The 18,530-nt window shown below is 29.8% G+C and overlaps 1 protein-coding gene across 1 annotated transcript in view; it reads right to left on the bottom strand.

Moving 5' to 3' along the window:
• Positions 1-18,530, bottom strand: part of Atrnl1 (attractin like 1) — a 716,444-nt gene that overhangs the window by 368,853 nt on the left and 329,061 nt on the right. The window contains exon 26 of the mRNA XM_027930106.2: positions 17,005-17,083. Coding sequence (XP_027785907.2) covers positions 17,005-17,083 — 79 coding nt within the window. The remainder of the gene's footprint in view (positions 1-17,004; positions 17,084-18,530) is intronic.

Genomic DNA, 18,530 nt, shown 5'->3' on the forward strand with positions numbered 1-18,530 from the left:
TGGGTTCAATCTCCAGTACCAAAATAGTAATAATAATAATAATAATAATAATAATAATAATAATCAACACTTGCTTTTTAGTTAACCACTTCATGTTCTTTTTAAGATAAAACCTGAGCTTTGCCCCAGCATTGGGAATTTTGTTTAGAATCTAGATTTTGGGAAAGAAATTTAGGGTAACTTTCAGCCCCTTTTGACAAGAATGTTCACCTTTTATGGTCAACATGATCTGAAAACACTGCTATCAAAGTGATGCTGCTGGCAGTTAAAGTCTTCAATCAAACAGAAAGTTAGAACACACCTTCACTACATGGACATTCTAGCGTCAGTGAATATGCTTTATTTTTTATAGCACTCCTGTATTCAGATTATTAAGTTTACTTTCAATATTAAATTTCTGGTATTAAAAAAGATTAAGCCAATTAGAACTTATTCTGTTTCTTGTGAACTTCAATATTGAAAAAGGACTTATAATATCCTCTTTTTCTTCTAGCTAAAATGACACATACCACCATGATTTAATAGTCTGCAAAGTGTGCTGGCCACTTACTATGTATGACAATAACCTCTGCCAGACGTGATTCTATGTACCCACATTCATAAAAAGTTATTTCACTGTTATCATTAACTGCCAGCTTTCAGTATCAAAGTCACCTTCATCTGAAATCCAACAAACATTTATCTTAAGAAAAATAAAAAGTAACTCTAAGCACAATAATGAGGCATATTAAATAGAGTAACAACTAGATAAAGGATGATAGTACTCAAACTGCCTCTAAATATTTCACTCATCAAGCTGCAAGACTACAAAGGTTTTATAAAGGTTAAACAAAAAGAGATGACAGACATTACAACTGTTACTTATTATGCATTATTCACCTTGCTAGCACTGTCTTGAGAATTTATTTGGTTTTCACCATCCTAATTAAACTGTTATTAAAATACCTTTACCTTGTTCACTAATAAGTAGGTAATTACTTAATTAGAAGACATAAAAATGAGTAAGTTTTAACAAAGTAAGGAAAAATATGTTCCTGCATTAATAGAAAATAATATCTTAACAAAATTTGAATCAGTATACGATGAAATTTTTGGAATAAAAAGACACTAAAACTATCAACACAGAGGGCAAAACTGAAATAAAACAATTACAAACAAGATTAACAATTCTTAATCTTGTAATAGGTTATTGGCATGTATGGAATTCTTGATCACATTATCTGAGATGTATTTTTAATTGATATAAAAATTTCTTTGTAAAATAGATGCCACAAAATTGAATGGAAAACAAAATTTTTTAGATGAGCTCGAATTTTGAATTAATCTGAGTAATAAAATGAGACATGTTTTCATCTGGAAAAAATTATCCAGATGTTTCAAAAAATAATTAAAATAGCAGTCCATTTTACCACATATATTGAAGAAAAATCAATACAGTGATCTGAAAAAGCTCTCTAATTTGTAAAATATTACACTTGCTAAACAGTGATCCAAGATATTTAAATTCTGAATAACAGCAATCATAAGTTTCCATAAATCATAAGATTCCATATTCAATGTTCTTCAAAATTTCAAGACATTTTTAATTTAAAAAATTAATGCAAGAGAGTTATTTATCCAGGATCCGGTAGTTGCTAAAAATCTGTGTTAAATGAAAAGAGGTTTGTGATAAATACATTATGACCTGGCTAGACAAAAAGGCACACCATACCATGTCTTCTCCAAAACAGGATTGTAGTTACCTGGATTGGAGCATGATTCACTAGTGAGTGTGCCATTAATTGGTTATAGATGTGTTGATGTCCAGAGTTCTTGGGCAACCCCCTGGGGTCTATGTCAAAAGCCCTGGGCAAAATAACTAGTCACAATCAGCCTCACCTACTAATCTTAGTTTATCTTACAAATTTAATCCTTTAATGTTTCCTTAACATAAAAGGCTAGATAGCCCAATTAGGCTAGGTAGCATAATAAAGCAAATATAGTATTATGTCTAAATACAGTTTATGTAAGAAAAAATGCAGTGCTCTAAGTACTTTGGCAGTTTCATTTGTTTCAATTGATTGAAAAAGTGGCCAAAAGTAGTCCATAGAGGTTATAATTGAGCTTTCTTATATACTCCATTCAGAGTCCTCAAATATTCCTAAAAGTCAAAATACAACCTTTTAGCAACACAACTGTCCTAAAATAATAGTGCATTTAATTAGATTTTGCATTTTAAAGTACTTGCTATATGGAAAAAAATTTTATGCAACTTATATCAATATCCTAGGATAAAAGAATAGCCAAAGGTTATATGTAAATTACCAATTATCTAAAGGAAGCAAAACTGATTTACTGCTTAATTTATGTTAGCTCATCTGCTAGGCAAATAACTATTCTGAAAGTAATAATAAATTGTCCACATCTATTTGAGATAAATGTTTCATATTAAATGACATAATACAAAAATCAGCTTCTAAGAATAGCATATTTCTCTCACTTTGATTAGAAAACTATGAGCCTTACATAGAATTGTTTAAACAATTATGTATGGTTTTGGAAAGTCAAAGATAATGTTTCAATTATATACTTTATGAAGCCCATGACTTCAGTACTTCAGGATGAATTTAAGGAGAAATAAAAAGTTATTATTTTTACAGAGACACTTTCAAAGGAATAGACAAAGTAGAATCTTGCTAGATTGAATATTTAAGAAAATTAACACCATTATACAATAACTTGGCATATTTTTTTAAAAAATGCTTTATACTAGTAGACAACTTGATAGACAGTAATAATTAAAAATAAAGATAGCAAAAGAGAAATTTCCAAAATAGATAATGATTGTTTAGGTTTTTAATTGAAATCTAATATATTTTGCTTTAAAATGATGACCAGGTATGAACTTTAAATTTGGATTCTTTTGTACTTTACATTCTATACATTTTAATACTGGGTTTGCCTAAATACCACAGTTAGAGTACACAAATCATTTCAGTAAATAACAATAAGCTAAATTAGATCATAATTATAAGAATATCAAAATAATTTAAAAATAAATAAACATACTATGCAACAAGAATACTAGAACATTTCTAGGTGAGGACACTGATTTAACAATGATTTCCAGTACACTGAAACTCTTGAAATGAGGAATCAAGAATGGCTCCATTAATGAGGATACCCAAAATCAAATTAAATAAAGTTTTTTTTTCAAATTATACTATTTTTAAATGTTCTCTTTGGTTGAGAATCTCTGTTATAATGAATAACTGCTAGTAACAAGTTTGTGCACAACAGCTGCATCATTCAACAGATTACCTATTTTCTTATTATATGGCTGAATTACTGAATAAACCAATTCTTTAGGATGCATTTTATGATAAAAGCACTTTTACTCTGAAATAAAAATACAAGACAAGCGACTAAGATTACTGTATACTGTTAAGTAACTAATCTTATTTTTGGACAATTAGTAAGCAATGCATTATAAAAGTTATGTTCTCAAGTCTTAGTAAAATTATTTTGCTGGAAGAATGTTTTTCCTAAATTCTAATTTAGGAAAAAAATATATTCTATATGTTTCCTAAAGTAAACTATGTTTACAAAGCTCACGGTGAGAAGAACGTTTAGCTCAAAAAACAATACCTCTTGCTCAATTCTGTATTAAGTTTAAATGTGTGTTTAAGTGCCTATGTGTTAGCAGTATGTAACTAGCAAACAAATTATACTGTAAGAGAAGTAGGAAATAGCAGGAGGGAGACTCAACAAAGATGGGAAAATTATGGCCTAATTTTTATTTTAAGGCAGAAATTGCAGAATATGAATGAAGTTAATATAGAAAGCTGGAAATATTATCACATACAATATTCAAATTTTAATGTGTTAAATCAATAAAATTCAAAGAAATTTTATTGCTGTCTTCTAATAATAGTTTATGTAATATAAATAACCATACACTACAATGATATTATTTTAACAAAAGCAATGCAAATCAGAAAAAAATTCTTCCCTTACTAACCAAATATTTGGATGCACACTAGTTGCCTAAAATATTTAAATAAAATAAAACAGCTTTTTCTTTTAAACTTCCATTTTCTTTCTCATGTTATGAAAAATAAATCATATACATGATTGTATGTTCTCATGTATAGCATGTTATGTCAGTCTTCAAGGATAAGATTTAATTTACTTGCTTTGTTGTACTATATTGAAGTCCTTAACCACAACTATTTCTTGTTCTCTCCCCCTCCTCCTGTTATCTTTAGTTCTCTCTGGGGATCCTTCCTTCTTTACCTCCCTTCCTACTGACCCCTTTCTCTCTTGCTCTTCTTTCTAAACAGATTATTGAGATAATTCATATACTATATAACTCAACCATTTAGAGTACACACTCAATGATATTTAGTTTAGTCAAAGCTGTATAAAAATTGCCACAGTCTAATTTTAAAACATTTCATTACCCCCCAAAGAAATCCTATATACATCAGCAATCACTTCCCTTCAGACCCCCATGCCTCCTACCTAGTATCCTCGAGTCCCACAAGTGCCTATGTCTCTCTTTCCTTCTTTATTTTTTTCTTCCTCTTTTAACTGAAGATGATTATTTAACTAATCATATTATTTCAAAATAAAACTTCATACTTAGGTTTTCTCAAAACCTCAAAATCTAGAAGGGACTCATTTTGAAAACATTTTAAATAAACATTTACCATGGATATACATTCTGTGTCCATAGATTGCCTAAGTTTTCAAAGTTCTATTGTTGTAGCATGTTAGTACTTCACTCTTTTTTAATGCAGAATAATATTCCCCTTATAAGTACACAAAATATTATTTGTCCACTGATCAGTTGATGGACATTGAAATGTTTCCAGTTTGGGACTGTTATGAATAATGTTGCTATGAACACTCATGTAAGTTTAGTTAGATCTATATTTGAACATTCATGTACAAGTCTGTGTATATGTTTTCATGTCTACATTTTCTGTTTTTGTTTCCTTTAAGTATATACTATTACATGGAACTTTTACCCTTGAGAGGAGTTGGCAAACTGTATTTAAAGTGATTGCTCCAATTAAGAAACCCAAAAACAATGAAACAGGGATTCAATTTCTCTATGATATCAGAAATATTTTCATTGGTGATAATTTGTTATTTTATTGGTAAATGGTAGTGATTATTACTGTTTAATAATAGTAACATAATTATTGATCATAACCATCCTAATCATACTCATAGGGACTTTGATTTCTGTTTCCCTGACAACTAATGTTTTTGAACGAGTTTTTAAGCTATCTTGACATATACATTGGAGAAATGGCTATTCAAATCCTTTGTCCATCTTTAATAGGGAAATTTGCATTTTGATTACTGATTTGTAAAAATCCTTTGCATATTTAGATACAAGTCTCTGAACGGATATATGATTTGCAGAAGTTCTCTCCCATTTTGAGGTAGAACCTTTTTACTTTCACCCTGGTGTCTTTTTAAGCACACACAAAAAAATTCATGTTGATAGGTTGTAATTTGTCTGTTTTTCCTTTTGTCACTTGTAGGTTTTTTAATTCTAATTTTTATTTATTTATTTTTTTCAAAAAAATTGTTATTTTTTTGTTTTAATTAGTTGCACATGACAGTACAATGACCTTGACATATCATACATTTGAATCACATGGGATACGGTATCTCATTTTTCTGAGTATACAGGTCACTTGTGTTTTGATGCAAAATCTAAGAAGACTTTTCAGGAAGATTTATTCTTGTGTTTTCTTAGACAGGGCTTATAGTTAGGCTCTTCCATGTAGGTCTATTGACTTTTGGTATATGATGATAATTAAGGTTCCAAATTCATTCTTTTGCATGTGGCTTTCAGTTGCCTAGTTGCCTTGGTACTCTTGTAAAAAATCAATTGACTATAAACATAAGAATTTATTTCTGGACTCTCAATTATATTCTATAGATCCAAATATCCATTCTTATGTCAGTGGCACACTATCTTCACTCTTGTAGTTTTGGGCTAAGCTTTTAATTTGGGAAAATGTGAGCTTTGTTCTTTCTCAAGAATGGTGTGGCTTTTCTAGATCTTTTGAATTTCTATATGAGGTTTAAGATCACTTGTCAATTACTACAAAGAAGCCTGCTGCTATTTGGGAAAGGGTCATATGAAACTATTGATCAGTTTGGGGAGTATTGTCATATAGCAATATAAAATCTTGGAATCTATCAACATGGAATATTTTCCATTTATTTAGGTCCTCTTTAATTTCTATCATCAATTATTTTAAAGTGGATGAATCTAATTGGCAATGTTCAGTTATGATTCTCTTTGACCCAACAACAGCCTTTGAGATGATTGATAAATATTTTCTTTTTTATAGTGTTTTCTCAGCTTCCAGGAGCTCACTCACACTCATTTGGTTTTTCTTCAATTACATTGATAGTTGCTTTCCATTCTTTGCTGTTTGCTTGTTTTCTTACTGAATTATTCCTAATCAAGTCATATAACTTTAAATGCTATTCATATGCTAAGATTCCCAAATTATCTCTCTTGATTGGATCTCTTTCCTCATGTCAGACTGAAATCCTACTTCTTTGACACATCTAGCTGGATGACTACATGCTCCAAATTCAATATTAAAAAGACAGCTACTGGGTTGGGACTGTGGCTTAGAGGAAGAGCCCTCGCCTAGCATGGGTGAAGCACTGGGTTCAATCTTTAGCACGGCATAAAAAGAAAATAAAGGTATTGTGTCCACTACAACTAAAAAATAACTGTTTTGAAAAGAAAGTCAACTACTGTCCTTAAACCAATTTTATTTACAGTCACCTTCAATGGCAACTGTATTCTCATAGTTGTTCAACTGAAAATCTTGAAGTCATGTTTAATTTTTCCTCATACATCCTTATACAGCTAACCCTGTTTTCATCTAAAAACTACACCATAATCTGTCCACTTCTCACCACATTCAATGCCACTCCTTAAACTTGAGCCATAATCACTCCTCATTGTGTTCTGGTGTAATTTCCTAATATATAGTTATATTATTTATTATTATATACTATATATAATTATGTTATATATTAATATAGTACATTTATATATTTAATAATATGTAATTTAATTATGTACAATATAATATATAATTAAATTAATATGTATTACTAATTGTATAATATTGTATCATTATATATTAATAATTATATTATATAATATATATAATTTATATTATATAGAATATATTGTATAAAATGCTATATTTTCTCCTATGCATGTTTTTGGCACCTTTGTCTATATATGATGATTGTAATTTTGTGGGTTAGTGTCTGAGTCCTCTATTCTATACCATCAATCTACCAGTCTGTTTTGGTGACACTAGCATGCTGTTTTTGTTACTATTGCTCTGTAGTATAGTTTAACATCTGGTATAGTGATGCCACCTGCTTCACTCTTTCTGCTAAGGATTGCTTTAGATATTCTGGGTCTCTTATTTTTCCAGATGAATTTCATGATTGCTTTTTTTTATTTCTATGAAGAATGCCATTGGGAATTTGTTCAGAATTGCATTAAATATGTATAGTGATTTTAGTAGTATGGTCATTTTGATAATATTAATTCTGCCTATCCAAGGTGGATCTTTCCATCTTCTAAGGTCTTCTTTGATGTCTTTCTTTAGGGTTCTGTAGTTTTCATTGTATAGATCTTTCACTTCTTTCTTTAAGTTGATTTCCAATTATCTTATTTTTATTTTTTGAGGTTATTGTAAATAGGGTAGTTCTCCTCATTTCTTCTCAAAGGATTTGTCACTGATATACAAAAATGCCTTTGATTTATGGGTGTTGATTTTATATGTTGCTATTTTGTTGAATTCATTTACTAGTTCTAGAAGTTTTATGGTGGAGCTTTTTGGGTCTTCTAGGTATAGAATCATATCACCAGCAAATAGGGCTGATTTAAGTTCTTCGTTTCCTATACATATCCCTTTTCTTTCGTCTAATTACTCTGGCCAGTGTTTCAAGAACTATGTTGAATAGAAGTTGTGAAAGAGGGCATCCCTGTCTTGTTCCAATTTATAGAGGGAATTTGCTGGGAAAACTGGAAATCCATATGCAACAAAATGAAATTAAACCCCTATCTCTCACTATGCACTCTCCGTCTAATAGAAAAAACGTAGGGCCTAATCTTCATCATGTGGGATTAGGCTCCAACTTCCTTAATAAGACTCCTATAGCCCAAGAATTAAAGCCAAGAATCAATAAATGGGATGGACTCAAACTAAAAAGTTTCTTCTCAGCAAAAGAAACAATCTGTGAGGTGAACAGACAGACATCCTACATCCTGGGAGCAAATCTTTACCCCTCACACATCATATAGAGCAATAATCTCTAGGGTATATAAAGAACTCAAAAAGCTAAGCACCAAGAAAACAAATAACCCAATCAACAAACGGGCCAAGAACCTGAACAGACACTTCTCAGAAGAGCATATACAATCAATCAACAAATATATGAAAAAATGCTCATCATCTCTAGCAATCAGAGAAATGCAAATCAAAACTACTCTAAGATACCATCTCACTCCAGTCAGAATGGCAGCTATTGTGAAGACAAACAACAATAAGTGTTGGCAAGGATGTGGGGGGAAAGGTAAACTCATACATTTCTGGTGGGACTGCAAATTGGTGCAGCCAATATGGAAAGCAATATGGAGATTCTTTGGAAATCTGGGAATGGAACCACCATTTGACCCAGCTATCCCTCTCCTTGGACTATACCCAAAGGACTTAAAACAACATACTACAGGGACACAACCACATCAATGTTTATAGCAGCACAATTCACAATAGATAAACTGTGGAACCAACCTAGATGCCCTTCAGTGGATGAATGGATTAAAAAATGTGGCATATATATATACATACAAACAATAAAATTTTACTCAGCAATAAAAGAGAATAAAATCATGGCATTTGCAGGTAAATGGATGGCATTGGAGAATATCATGCTAAGTGAAGTTAGCCAATCCCAAAAAAACAAAGGCCAAATGTTGTCTCTGATATAAGGAGGGTGACTCATAGTGGGATAGAGAGAGGGAGCATGTGAGGAATAGATGAATTCTAGATAGGCAGAGGGGTGGGAGGAAAGGGAGGGGGCAGAGGATTAGCAAGGATGGTGGAATGTGATAAATATCATTATCCAAATGATACAAATTAGTGTCAACATACTTTATATACAACCAGAGATATTAAAAATTGTGCTGTATATGTGTAATAAGAATTGTAATGCATTCTGCTGTCATTTATTTTTAAAAATAATCAATTTTTTAAAAGGAGGAAAAAATAGAATATATTGTATATATAGTATATATTATATCATTACATATTAATAATTTATATTATATATATTATATAGTATATTATGTTATTAATAATGTAAATTCAATTTATTACCACACTGTATATTAGTAATATGTGATGTATTAATAATAATTATATTATGAAATATATAATTAAATTATATTATATTTAATTATGTTATATACATTATTATATTTAATTTATATGTTATATACTCTATTATCTTTAATTATCTATATTATATACTCTATATATAGCGTGTGTCTAGACAGTATACATATATATGGGTGTGCGTGTGTGTGTGTGTGTGTGTATAAATTTAAAGATCCACATGTGATGCTGAAAGTTCTACTACATTGAAGAACTTTGTCAGAGCAATATGGAGGAAGAAAGTAGTTCAAAATATAAAGGAATTATTATTAAGAACAGTAATATATAACATTTATCATTCTTTTTTTATATATTTGCAACTAGATGTCAAAATTTGTCACAGTCTGGCAGGTAAAAGGTAGTGGGTGAGGAAAACACTTAGCATGTATTACCTCACTTATCACCAAAAGCCTTAAGTTGGCCCTATCATATTTTATTATTTCTAAAACACTCTTTTCACATTTTAATTTCTCTGAAATCTGATGTTGTTTCCCAATTAATGACATCATCTGCTCATTGCTGGCCAGATGACAGTTATGATGTGCTTGACATTGCCTACATGGATACAAACCTAATTATCTTAGTTAATGATAATATTTGAAACAAACATGTTTTTACTTGAGTTGAACAAGATTTATAGGGCTGGGGATGTGGCTCAAGCGGTAGCACGCTTGCCTGGCATGCGTGCGGCCCGGGTTCGATCCTCAGCACCACATACAAACAAAGATGTTGTGTCTGCCGAAAAACTAAAAATAAATAAATAAATAAAAAACACCAAGATTTATGAAATCCTAGATTATGAAAATGAACACATTTTAGTAATATTTTAACAAATTTAGTTAGCTTTTATTTTGCTTACTACATACAAACATGAATGATACATGGCTAAATACTTCTAAAATAGCACTTTATATGAGTATAAAACAAATAATTTTGGTGGTAAGGGAGCACTGTGCAGTAGTTGAATAAGCACTGCTTTTTCTAAATGGAATACCAAATCATGATTGATCACGTCTTCTTATTAGGCAAAACAATATATTCCCTGCACAATAAATACATAAACAGTTTACAGTATAAAAGGCCAATAAGAAAAATCAAACCTGTTCAAACTCATGCTGTTTTTGAAGATCTTTGAATGTTTCTGGAATCTGACAATATTTAGTTTTAAATTATAGCTTCTCCATTTCCTAGTAGCACACTTAGACCACTGCACTCAAATCCCTTATATAGAAAGAGGAAAATCTATACTTTTAAGGTGAGGATTAAATTTTTTCCTAAAGTGCCTAAATTTAAAATATTAAGGAATATTTAGTTATTTATAATATAATTATTTTAGTGTTACAATTATGAAATACTAACATTCTTCTTCACAAAAATGCTCATTCCAGATCTAGAAAGAATCTTGGTGTCTCTTAGAATATCCATGCATATAATGATCAGGTAAGTATGATTTCCACAAGTAGAAACATATCATAAAGTTTACATAACGCATTTTGAGTTAATAATGTAGCTTGAAGATCAGCAACTTTTTGAGGGCTGACATTTTTATCTGGCTCATTCAATGCTGTATGTGCCTAAAAGCAGATAGGGAACAACAATTGTTACTAAATAGTCTTTTGAATGAAGGAGTAAGTGGCTTTGTATTAATAAACACCCATTTATTTCACTGTTTGTGTTCAGTTATATAACATCTCACTGTAAGAAAATGAAATTTACTTAAAAATTCTTTTGGGATGATAAGAAATTGTTTTGATATACAAAAATTCTTCTGTTTATAGAAGTATCTTTCTATAAACATACTTTGAAAAGGTAGGTAGTATACATATGCAGAATATATGGTCAGAAATCTAATTATTGGTTCACATATATTTTCTTTTAATTTTGATGGATAATACACAAAGTAAATATTTTTTATTTCTGGTGGCCTAGTATAACCCCCATTTTAAAAAAAAAAAATTCAAGATTTTACTTTGAAGAATTGTTCCTTTCTCTTTCTCTTACTTGATATGAATTTTAGGGGAATGAGCCAATTCCTTGGGCTCCAAAGTAAGCACTAGAAATGAAATAAAGATGCCAGATAGAGCAAATTAAACCACAGGGTATCCAGTTAAATTTGAAGTTTAAATAAACAACAAAAAGTTTTGATATAAAATGCATAAATATACAAATACATCAAACACACAAATGAATAACTAAACTACATTTTAGAGTATACGAGAAAATATTCCATCAGAACAACATTTACTGAGACAAAATTTACAGTATCACTGGCCATTTATTAACCTATAAATAGTTTTAAATGTAAAGATAATGACTTACAGTTGTAAAATAGGATTTTTAAACAAATATTTTCATATTGTTCATATAGTTAAAACAACTCCACAAGTTTTTTGTTTTGAAATTAATTCTACATATAATTATGCAATAGTTTATATCTACTTCCATTACTTATCTCACTTCCAAATCCATTTTGATATACCATATCCCCCTATGTAGGACCACAATAAAGTACACACAGGTGTCCAACTAAGCACTGTGCACATGATACGTATGTGTGTTTGTTCTACCAAAAATATTTTAAAGTTATGAATTTCCTAAAAACAGAGTCCATGTTTTTTTTCTTTATATCTTCAGCATTTATGAATCTGTCTGGAATATAGCAAAAAATTAATACACCTTCCCTTAAATTAAGCAAAAGAGAATCACTCCATTTATATGTAAAACAGTGGATGTGTAACCAATGTGATTCTGCAATCTGTATATGGGGTAAAATGGGAGTTCATAACCCACTTGAATCAAATGTATGAAATATGATATGTCAAGAGCTTTGTAATGTTTTGAACAACCAATAATAAAAATTTTTAAAAAATAAGATTTTTGAGACAAGGTTTACAAACCAAGAATTGGTAAATTTTCAAATCCTATGCTTCCCAAATATATTTGACTCTTCAATCTAAGTTATTTTATATTTGGGTTAATTTGAAAAACTATGACAATATAAACAGATGTGCTGAACACCTGTAATTTCTAGTCTTATATAATAAATTGAAAATGAAAATATTTATACAATAGTAATCACTAGTCTGCAATTCAATAAAAAGCAAATGAGGAGCAAAAGAAAATTGTCATGAGGTCATTAACTGAAAAGATGCTTATTTGAGTGTTATACTAATAATTAAGGAAAAGCATGTTTTCATGAAATTTGTATTTACTAAAATGTTTAAATTTATATGAACTATAGATATTGGGATGATTATGACTAATTTTTGTTTTCTTTACATGCTACTAAATTTTTTTTGAAATATAGATTTTTTACTACTAAGAAATCCTACCAAAAAGTTGTTTGCACTATCTACCTAGTCTATTAATTTTAGTTTGTCCCATCCACTATGTTCCCAATTCTCTGTCTGTAAATAAGTTGAGTATCTAAGAAGGTGAACTTACTGAACTGATAAAATTGCTGTTTCACATTAGTAATATTTATTTATAAATTCAATTACAATAAATGTAGCAACTCACAGAATATCTTATCATTAATTATCAAGGAGATGTCATTATTCAGGGATAAACAATAGCATTACTTCCTATCTATTTTTTTTTTGTGCCCACTAAAACAACTATAAAGAAAGGACTAAGGTGCTTGCCTCTAGAAAAATACTTTGTTATGTACTCAAAGTATTGGAACCCTTCTTATAGGATTTAGTTTGTTTAATTCTAATTCATGCTTTAGGTTGATAATGAAAAATCCAAATGTAGGTTTGATACTGCATGAAATCTAAAGCAAAGCAGAGCATAATAAAGATAAGTTCAATTGCTATAGGGCATTATCTAATTCCAGGCAATTTTTCATATTAAGTATAAAAGAAACAAAATGTACTTAAAATAGCTTTAAATAATGTGATAAAATTGTAAATTAAAGTATTTTTAAAACATTCAAAACCCAAGTTTAAGAATTAAAAAAGAGAAAATTACTAGCACAAGAAATGTAGGGATCAAACACAGACTCACTAGTAATATGAAATTCATATTAAAAAAAACCTCTCCCTTTATCAATAGATCTTTTACTTTATAGATTTTGTAGTTAGATATTAACTGAGATATACTACAGTTAAGCCCCTACAAACATATAGAACAAATGTTTTTGACTAAAAAAATTACTTCTTTTAACTATTAAGATATTCATGATATTTTTACCCTTGTTAAGCACATGATTAAAGATCTTCATTGCAAGGAAGAATTACAACATCTTGACTTGTTTATGTCCTATGATGCCTATTAAAAATTCAAATTTCAGTTAAAAATGAAGACTACTAATCAAGGTAATATTTCAATAAACTCCTTTTAATATATGTTTGCTCCAAACAAATATTTTTAAATTGAATACATCATTTAAGCTATATGTTTTCTATACCACTGTAAAAAGACAAGCTTTAATGATTAATTTATCTTTTTAAGTATATTATAATATTTCCACTGACAAATACCCACTTACTGTTTTCATTTCTTAGCACAACCTAAAAGAAAGTTTTCACATTCTTAATAGGTTACCATAGAAATGAATTTGGTGCTACCATATGAAGGAATAATATCAAAACTTAAGTCCTCTGTGGTTTTTTTGTTTGTTTTCAAGAACCCTTGAATTCTCACGGGTGTTACTCAAAAAAATAACAAAAATAATACGTCTCAGGTATTAAAACTATACCATAAAAATTTGTGTTTAAGGGAACCAAAGTTTTAAATAGTTAAAAAGCAATATGCCTAGTGAAATTAATACAATATATTTAAAAACTTTCCAAATATTATTTTCATCTTGAACAGCATTTAAAAAGCAAACAATACAACTACTATAACAAAATTACAGAAATACTAAAAGGAAAAATCTTATGAATATTTTTCATTTACCATCACAAATTCTAATTCTGTCAATCATAGGTGTCTTTGGAGTTTTATACTTACTGATCTCTTAATGTCTCAAAGAGTAACATACTCACACAAATAAAACTACTAGGCCCTTTTGCCTTTGGGAATATTATAATTACTCTCATAGATAAATTAAAAAAGAAGGTTTTTAAAAAACACATTTTTACCTTTACACATTAATTCATGTATTTAAAAATCTTGTGACTCACAAAGTTAAAATAAGAAATAGTCTTTCAACAATATAAAATGTATCACTTCAGAACATATCTTTAGTCAATCAGTGAGGTTAATAATCTCTGGAGCTCATAAGAACAAAACTAGAAATAATCTTTTAAAATACAAAAATTATTATCTAATAATACATCTCTGATAGTCAACAAAGACTATGTCATCTCTACTTCCATAAATAACACATAAATGATTTCTAAGGTATTTAGCATTTTTCAATTAATGTTATTTAGCAAAATTAAGTTAGAGAAAACTCCTCAAAATATTTTTAACATATATTGTAGCATAATGACCTCTCAACAACATAGATTTTCTGCCTTGATAAGAGGTTAAAAATTTAAATGGAAATATCCCTGTGTTCTTAAACAAAAAGAAGCACTAATTAGATAAGTTTTAGGTAGATAGGATTATACTAAGGAATATCCAGCGGACATAGTAATATTTACAAGCAGACACTAGTTCTGATATAGTGATCCCTAATCTGCTTTCCATATTTTCCTTGTCCTTCCCATGATCACCAAATATTTTGAAAGCTTTTTACTTCTAACCAAAATATAAATTCATTTTCATACTTCTAAAATTAAAGTAATATTAGTTTGCCAGAACACCTACTTAATACGTAATAAATTGTATTACTATACTGAGGCGATACAATATTAACTGAAATCAATTTGTCATTTTGAGAAGTGTGAAAGTTTGATAGCTAAATTAATGATCTGCATTAGTCTTTTTCAAATATTACATAATTATATTATTTCTAATCTTCACTAATTGTTATTACACAGTGAGCATTTCAAGGGCTCTAAATATCCCATGCTGAGGATTAGATATTTATAGAACAAGTCTTTCTTTTCAGAGGTTAAGTAAATTCAAATAGACTGTTGACTCATAATTAGATGCCAGTTAATGGCAGAGTAACATGTTTACTTTTTGACAGTGCTGTGTTTACAGAACTTCACTTTATAAATTTCAAAGATTATAAATCTAAACATTGCTTAGCATAATATAGTAGGATTAGAGACTCCATATTAATCCTGAGTTGTTTTCTAATGTTTAGGGACATAAATGGTTACCAACTCTATTTCTTTATAAAAGGCCTTTGACTTCCTGATTACAATTATAGTTCTCCTTCCTAAATCTATACTTTTGCCATAGTAGATCATTAAAATACCCAGAAAAAAATTTTAAGCTTCACCCCAAAATTCACCAACTATCAAATATGCATGTATTTATATTTAAAAAGCTCCTTTTCAATTGGATTACTTTCTATCATAGGACCTCATCAAAAAAATTATCATTGATGTTGCACTGACTACAGGTGGAAAACCACCAAGGCAGAGAATCTAAAGAATAATAATCTATTTCAAGGAAAATGACCTCAAGTTTGCAAAATAGAAGTACACATGAGTTTTGGTGGGTGCCATTGAAAATCGGAGGATAATTAAGAAGGATTCATATAGCTTGCTACTTCTATTGATGAGAATACTCTGAACTGTTAAATATCTAAAGTATATTTATATATGTGGAAAACCATACATATAGAAATATACTAGGAAAGGCAATGACAAATAAAATACAAATAATACTAATAGTAGACTGCTAGTATTCATAATAACAGAACATAATAAAAATTCTAATAAAAACAGGAAAGTGCTTTTTCATTATATGAGGTATAGAACAATAAATCTACTAGATATTTTCCCCCAGATGATTGTTTCTTTGTTTCTTACAATTAATTTACATACACAAGCTAAAATTTTTTACTTATTTCATCTGTTGTTTTTTCGTAAAGTATTACTGTTTTCATCAATTTTAGGATTATTAGGAATATCAGGATTAATTCTGATATAGAAATGTATCAAACTGATGTGCTCTCTAAACATAGTTGGATTATCAGCTAATCAAGATGTGGAAAAGATTTGATTACCCAGAGGGGAAAAAAAAGACAAATAAAACAAAACAATGCTATAACAAATTTCTAAGAGAAATTTTTTTTCTAAAGTCAAAAATATTGACCACGCTGAATTTTCTTTTAATTTAAAAGAGAGATACTGGTGAAAAATATATTATATTTGTATAGCATAACTAAATACTTAAGCTAAAGAAATTACAGATTACTTAACTAGATGAATTAATATATATATTCACTTAAATTCTAATACTATCATAAAACTGCAAATAACCAAACCTTCTACACATACTGACTTAAAATGACATGGGTAGTTTTGCCTGAAGCTTTAAAATACTATATTGTGCAATATTAATAAGTAAAATTGATTTGAAAAAAATCTGTACTTGAAAGAAGTATAATAACAAAACAATGGAGATTTTGCTCAAAGATTTAAAACAAAGATTAATAACACACTGATACCTCTCTCCGTCGTGAAGCCCAACAGGTTTGTTTGATCTTCCACACCACAGCAGCAACCAGTAACAAGGATAAAAAACAACTGGAAAATAAAGCAAAAATGATTTTTGCTCAAAATATATTTGACATATATACTTAAGTAAAAAAATACATGGAAGATTAAAACATATAGAATAATCATTTTATCTTAGTAAATAATTCAAAAAAGTATTTCTTTATACTACTCCTTACTTAGTTCCTTGACATCTTGTTTCTGACTTGTAATATTAATAAAAATGTCAATACTAATAATGCTTACTGTTTACATGATATTCAACATTTTAGAGGGCACTTTCCTAAGAATATTTTTCAACTGAAGGTCATCTAGAAATTAAATGTACTAGTATTTTCTCTATTTATAGAATCACTTCAAAATTGACAATACCAACAATTCATTCTTTGCAACTTTCTTCTGAATACTTATTTTTTTCTTTCATCCTTTCTTAACCAATATAGGACCAATGAAGGTAGGTTACACACCAGATTCCTTCTTTTTAAATTACAGACATCCCTTAAAACTAACATCACAGAACCATGTTCCTTTCATGCCTCAGAAATCTTCATTATTCTCATGGTTTCAAGTATGGCTTAACTGGAAGGATAGGCATGCCAAAGTTATAGGAGCTTACTATTAAAAAGATCTAAGAATTTGTTTAGTTCAAATTCCCTCCAGGGAGAAAATTCCCAGTACATCTCTTGACAGTGTCTGAGCACCTATAATATCCAGCATAACTGAGAAGCTACAGACTTGTAAGTCAGGCTTTCCATTTTTAGTGAATTCAAACCATAAACATCCTAATTTCTATCATTTGATGCCATCCCTGTTTTCTGGGTAAATGTGAATCCATCTGCAATTTGATAAAATGTCTGTATCTATCTGAAGAAGCCCACAGGATGCCCTGGTCAAGTGGTTCTCAACCAGTAGTGACTTTGCCCCCAAGGAGACATTCAGCAGAGTCTGGAGACAGGTCTTGTTGTCACCATACAGTGGGCATCTCTTGGGATGTTGCTAATAGAATAAACCAGGTCACCCCTGCAACAACAAAGGTCTTACCAGCCCCAAAGCACAATAATACCCAGGTTAAGAAATACTGTTCTGGTATGAATTAGTGGTTGCACTTCTTTTGTTATTACCAGTTATCAATGTAAATGCCAAAATATAGTACTGAAAATTTAAACTTTAGATATAATCTGAAGATCCATTTATCTGAATTTCAGTTAGACGCCCATTCCTTTAAGAATTTTAGCATGGGAGGACTGGGGATGTGGCTCAAGCATTAGCGGGCGTGCCTGGCATGCGTGAGGCCTGGGTTCGATCATCAGCACCACATACAAACAAAGATTTTGTGTCCGCCGAAAACTAAAAAAATAAATACTAAAATTCTCTCTCTCTCTCTCTCTCTCTCTCTCTCTCTTAAAAAAAGAATTTTAGCATGGGAGACACAGACCTACCATGTCCAAATCGAACTCATTAATAGCATTTACTGAAT

The sequence above is a fragment of the Marmota flaviventris genome, chromosome 4 (assembly GCF_047511675.1).
Source record: "Marmota flaviventris isolate mMarFla1 chromosome 4, mMarFla1.hap1, whole genome shotgun sequence".
Lineage (NCBI taxonomy): Eukaryota > Metazoa > Chordata > Mammalia > Rodentia > Sciuridae > Marmota > Marmota flaviventris.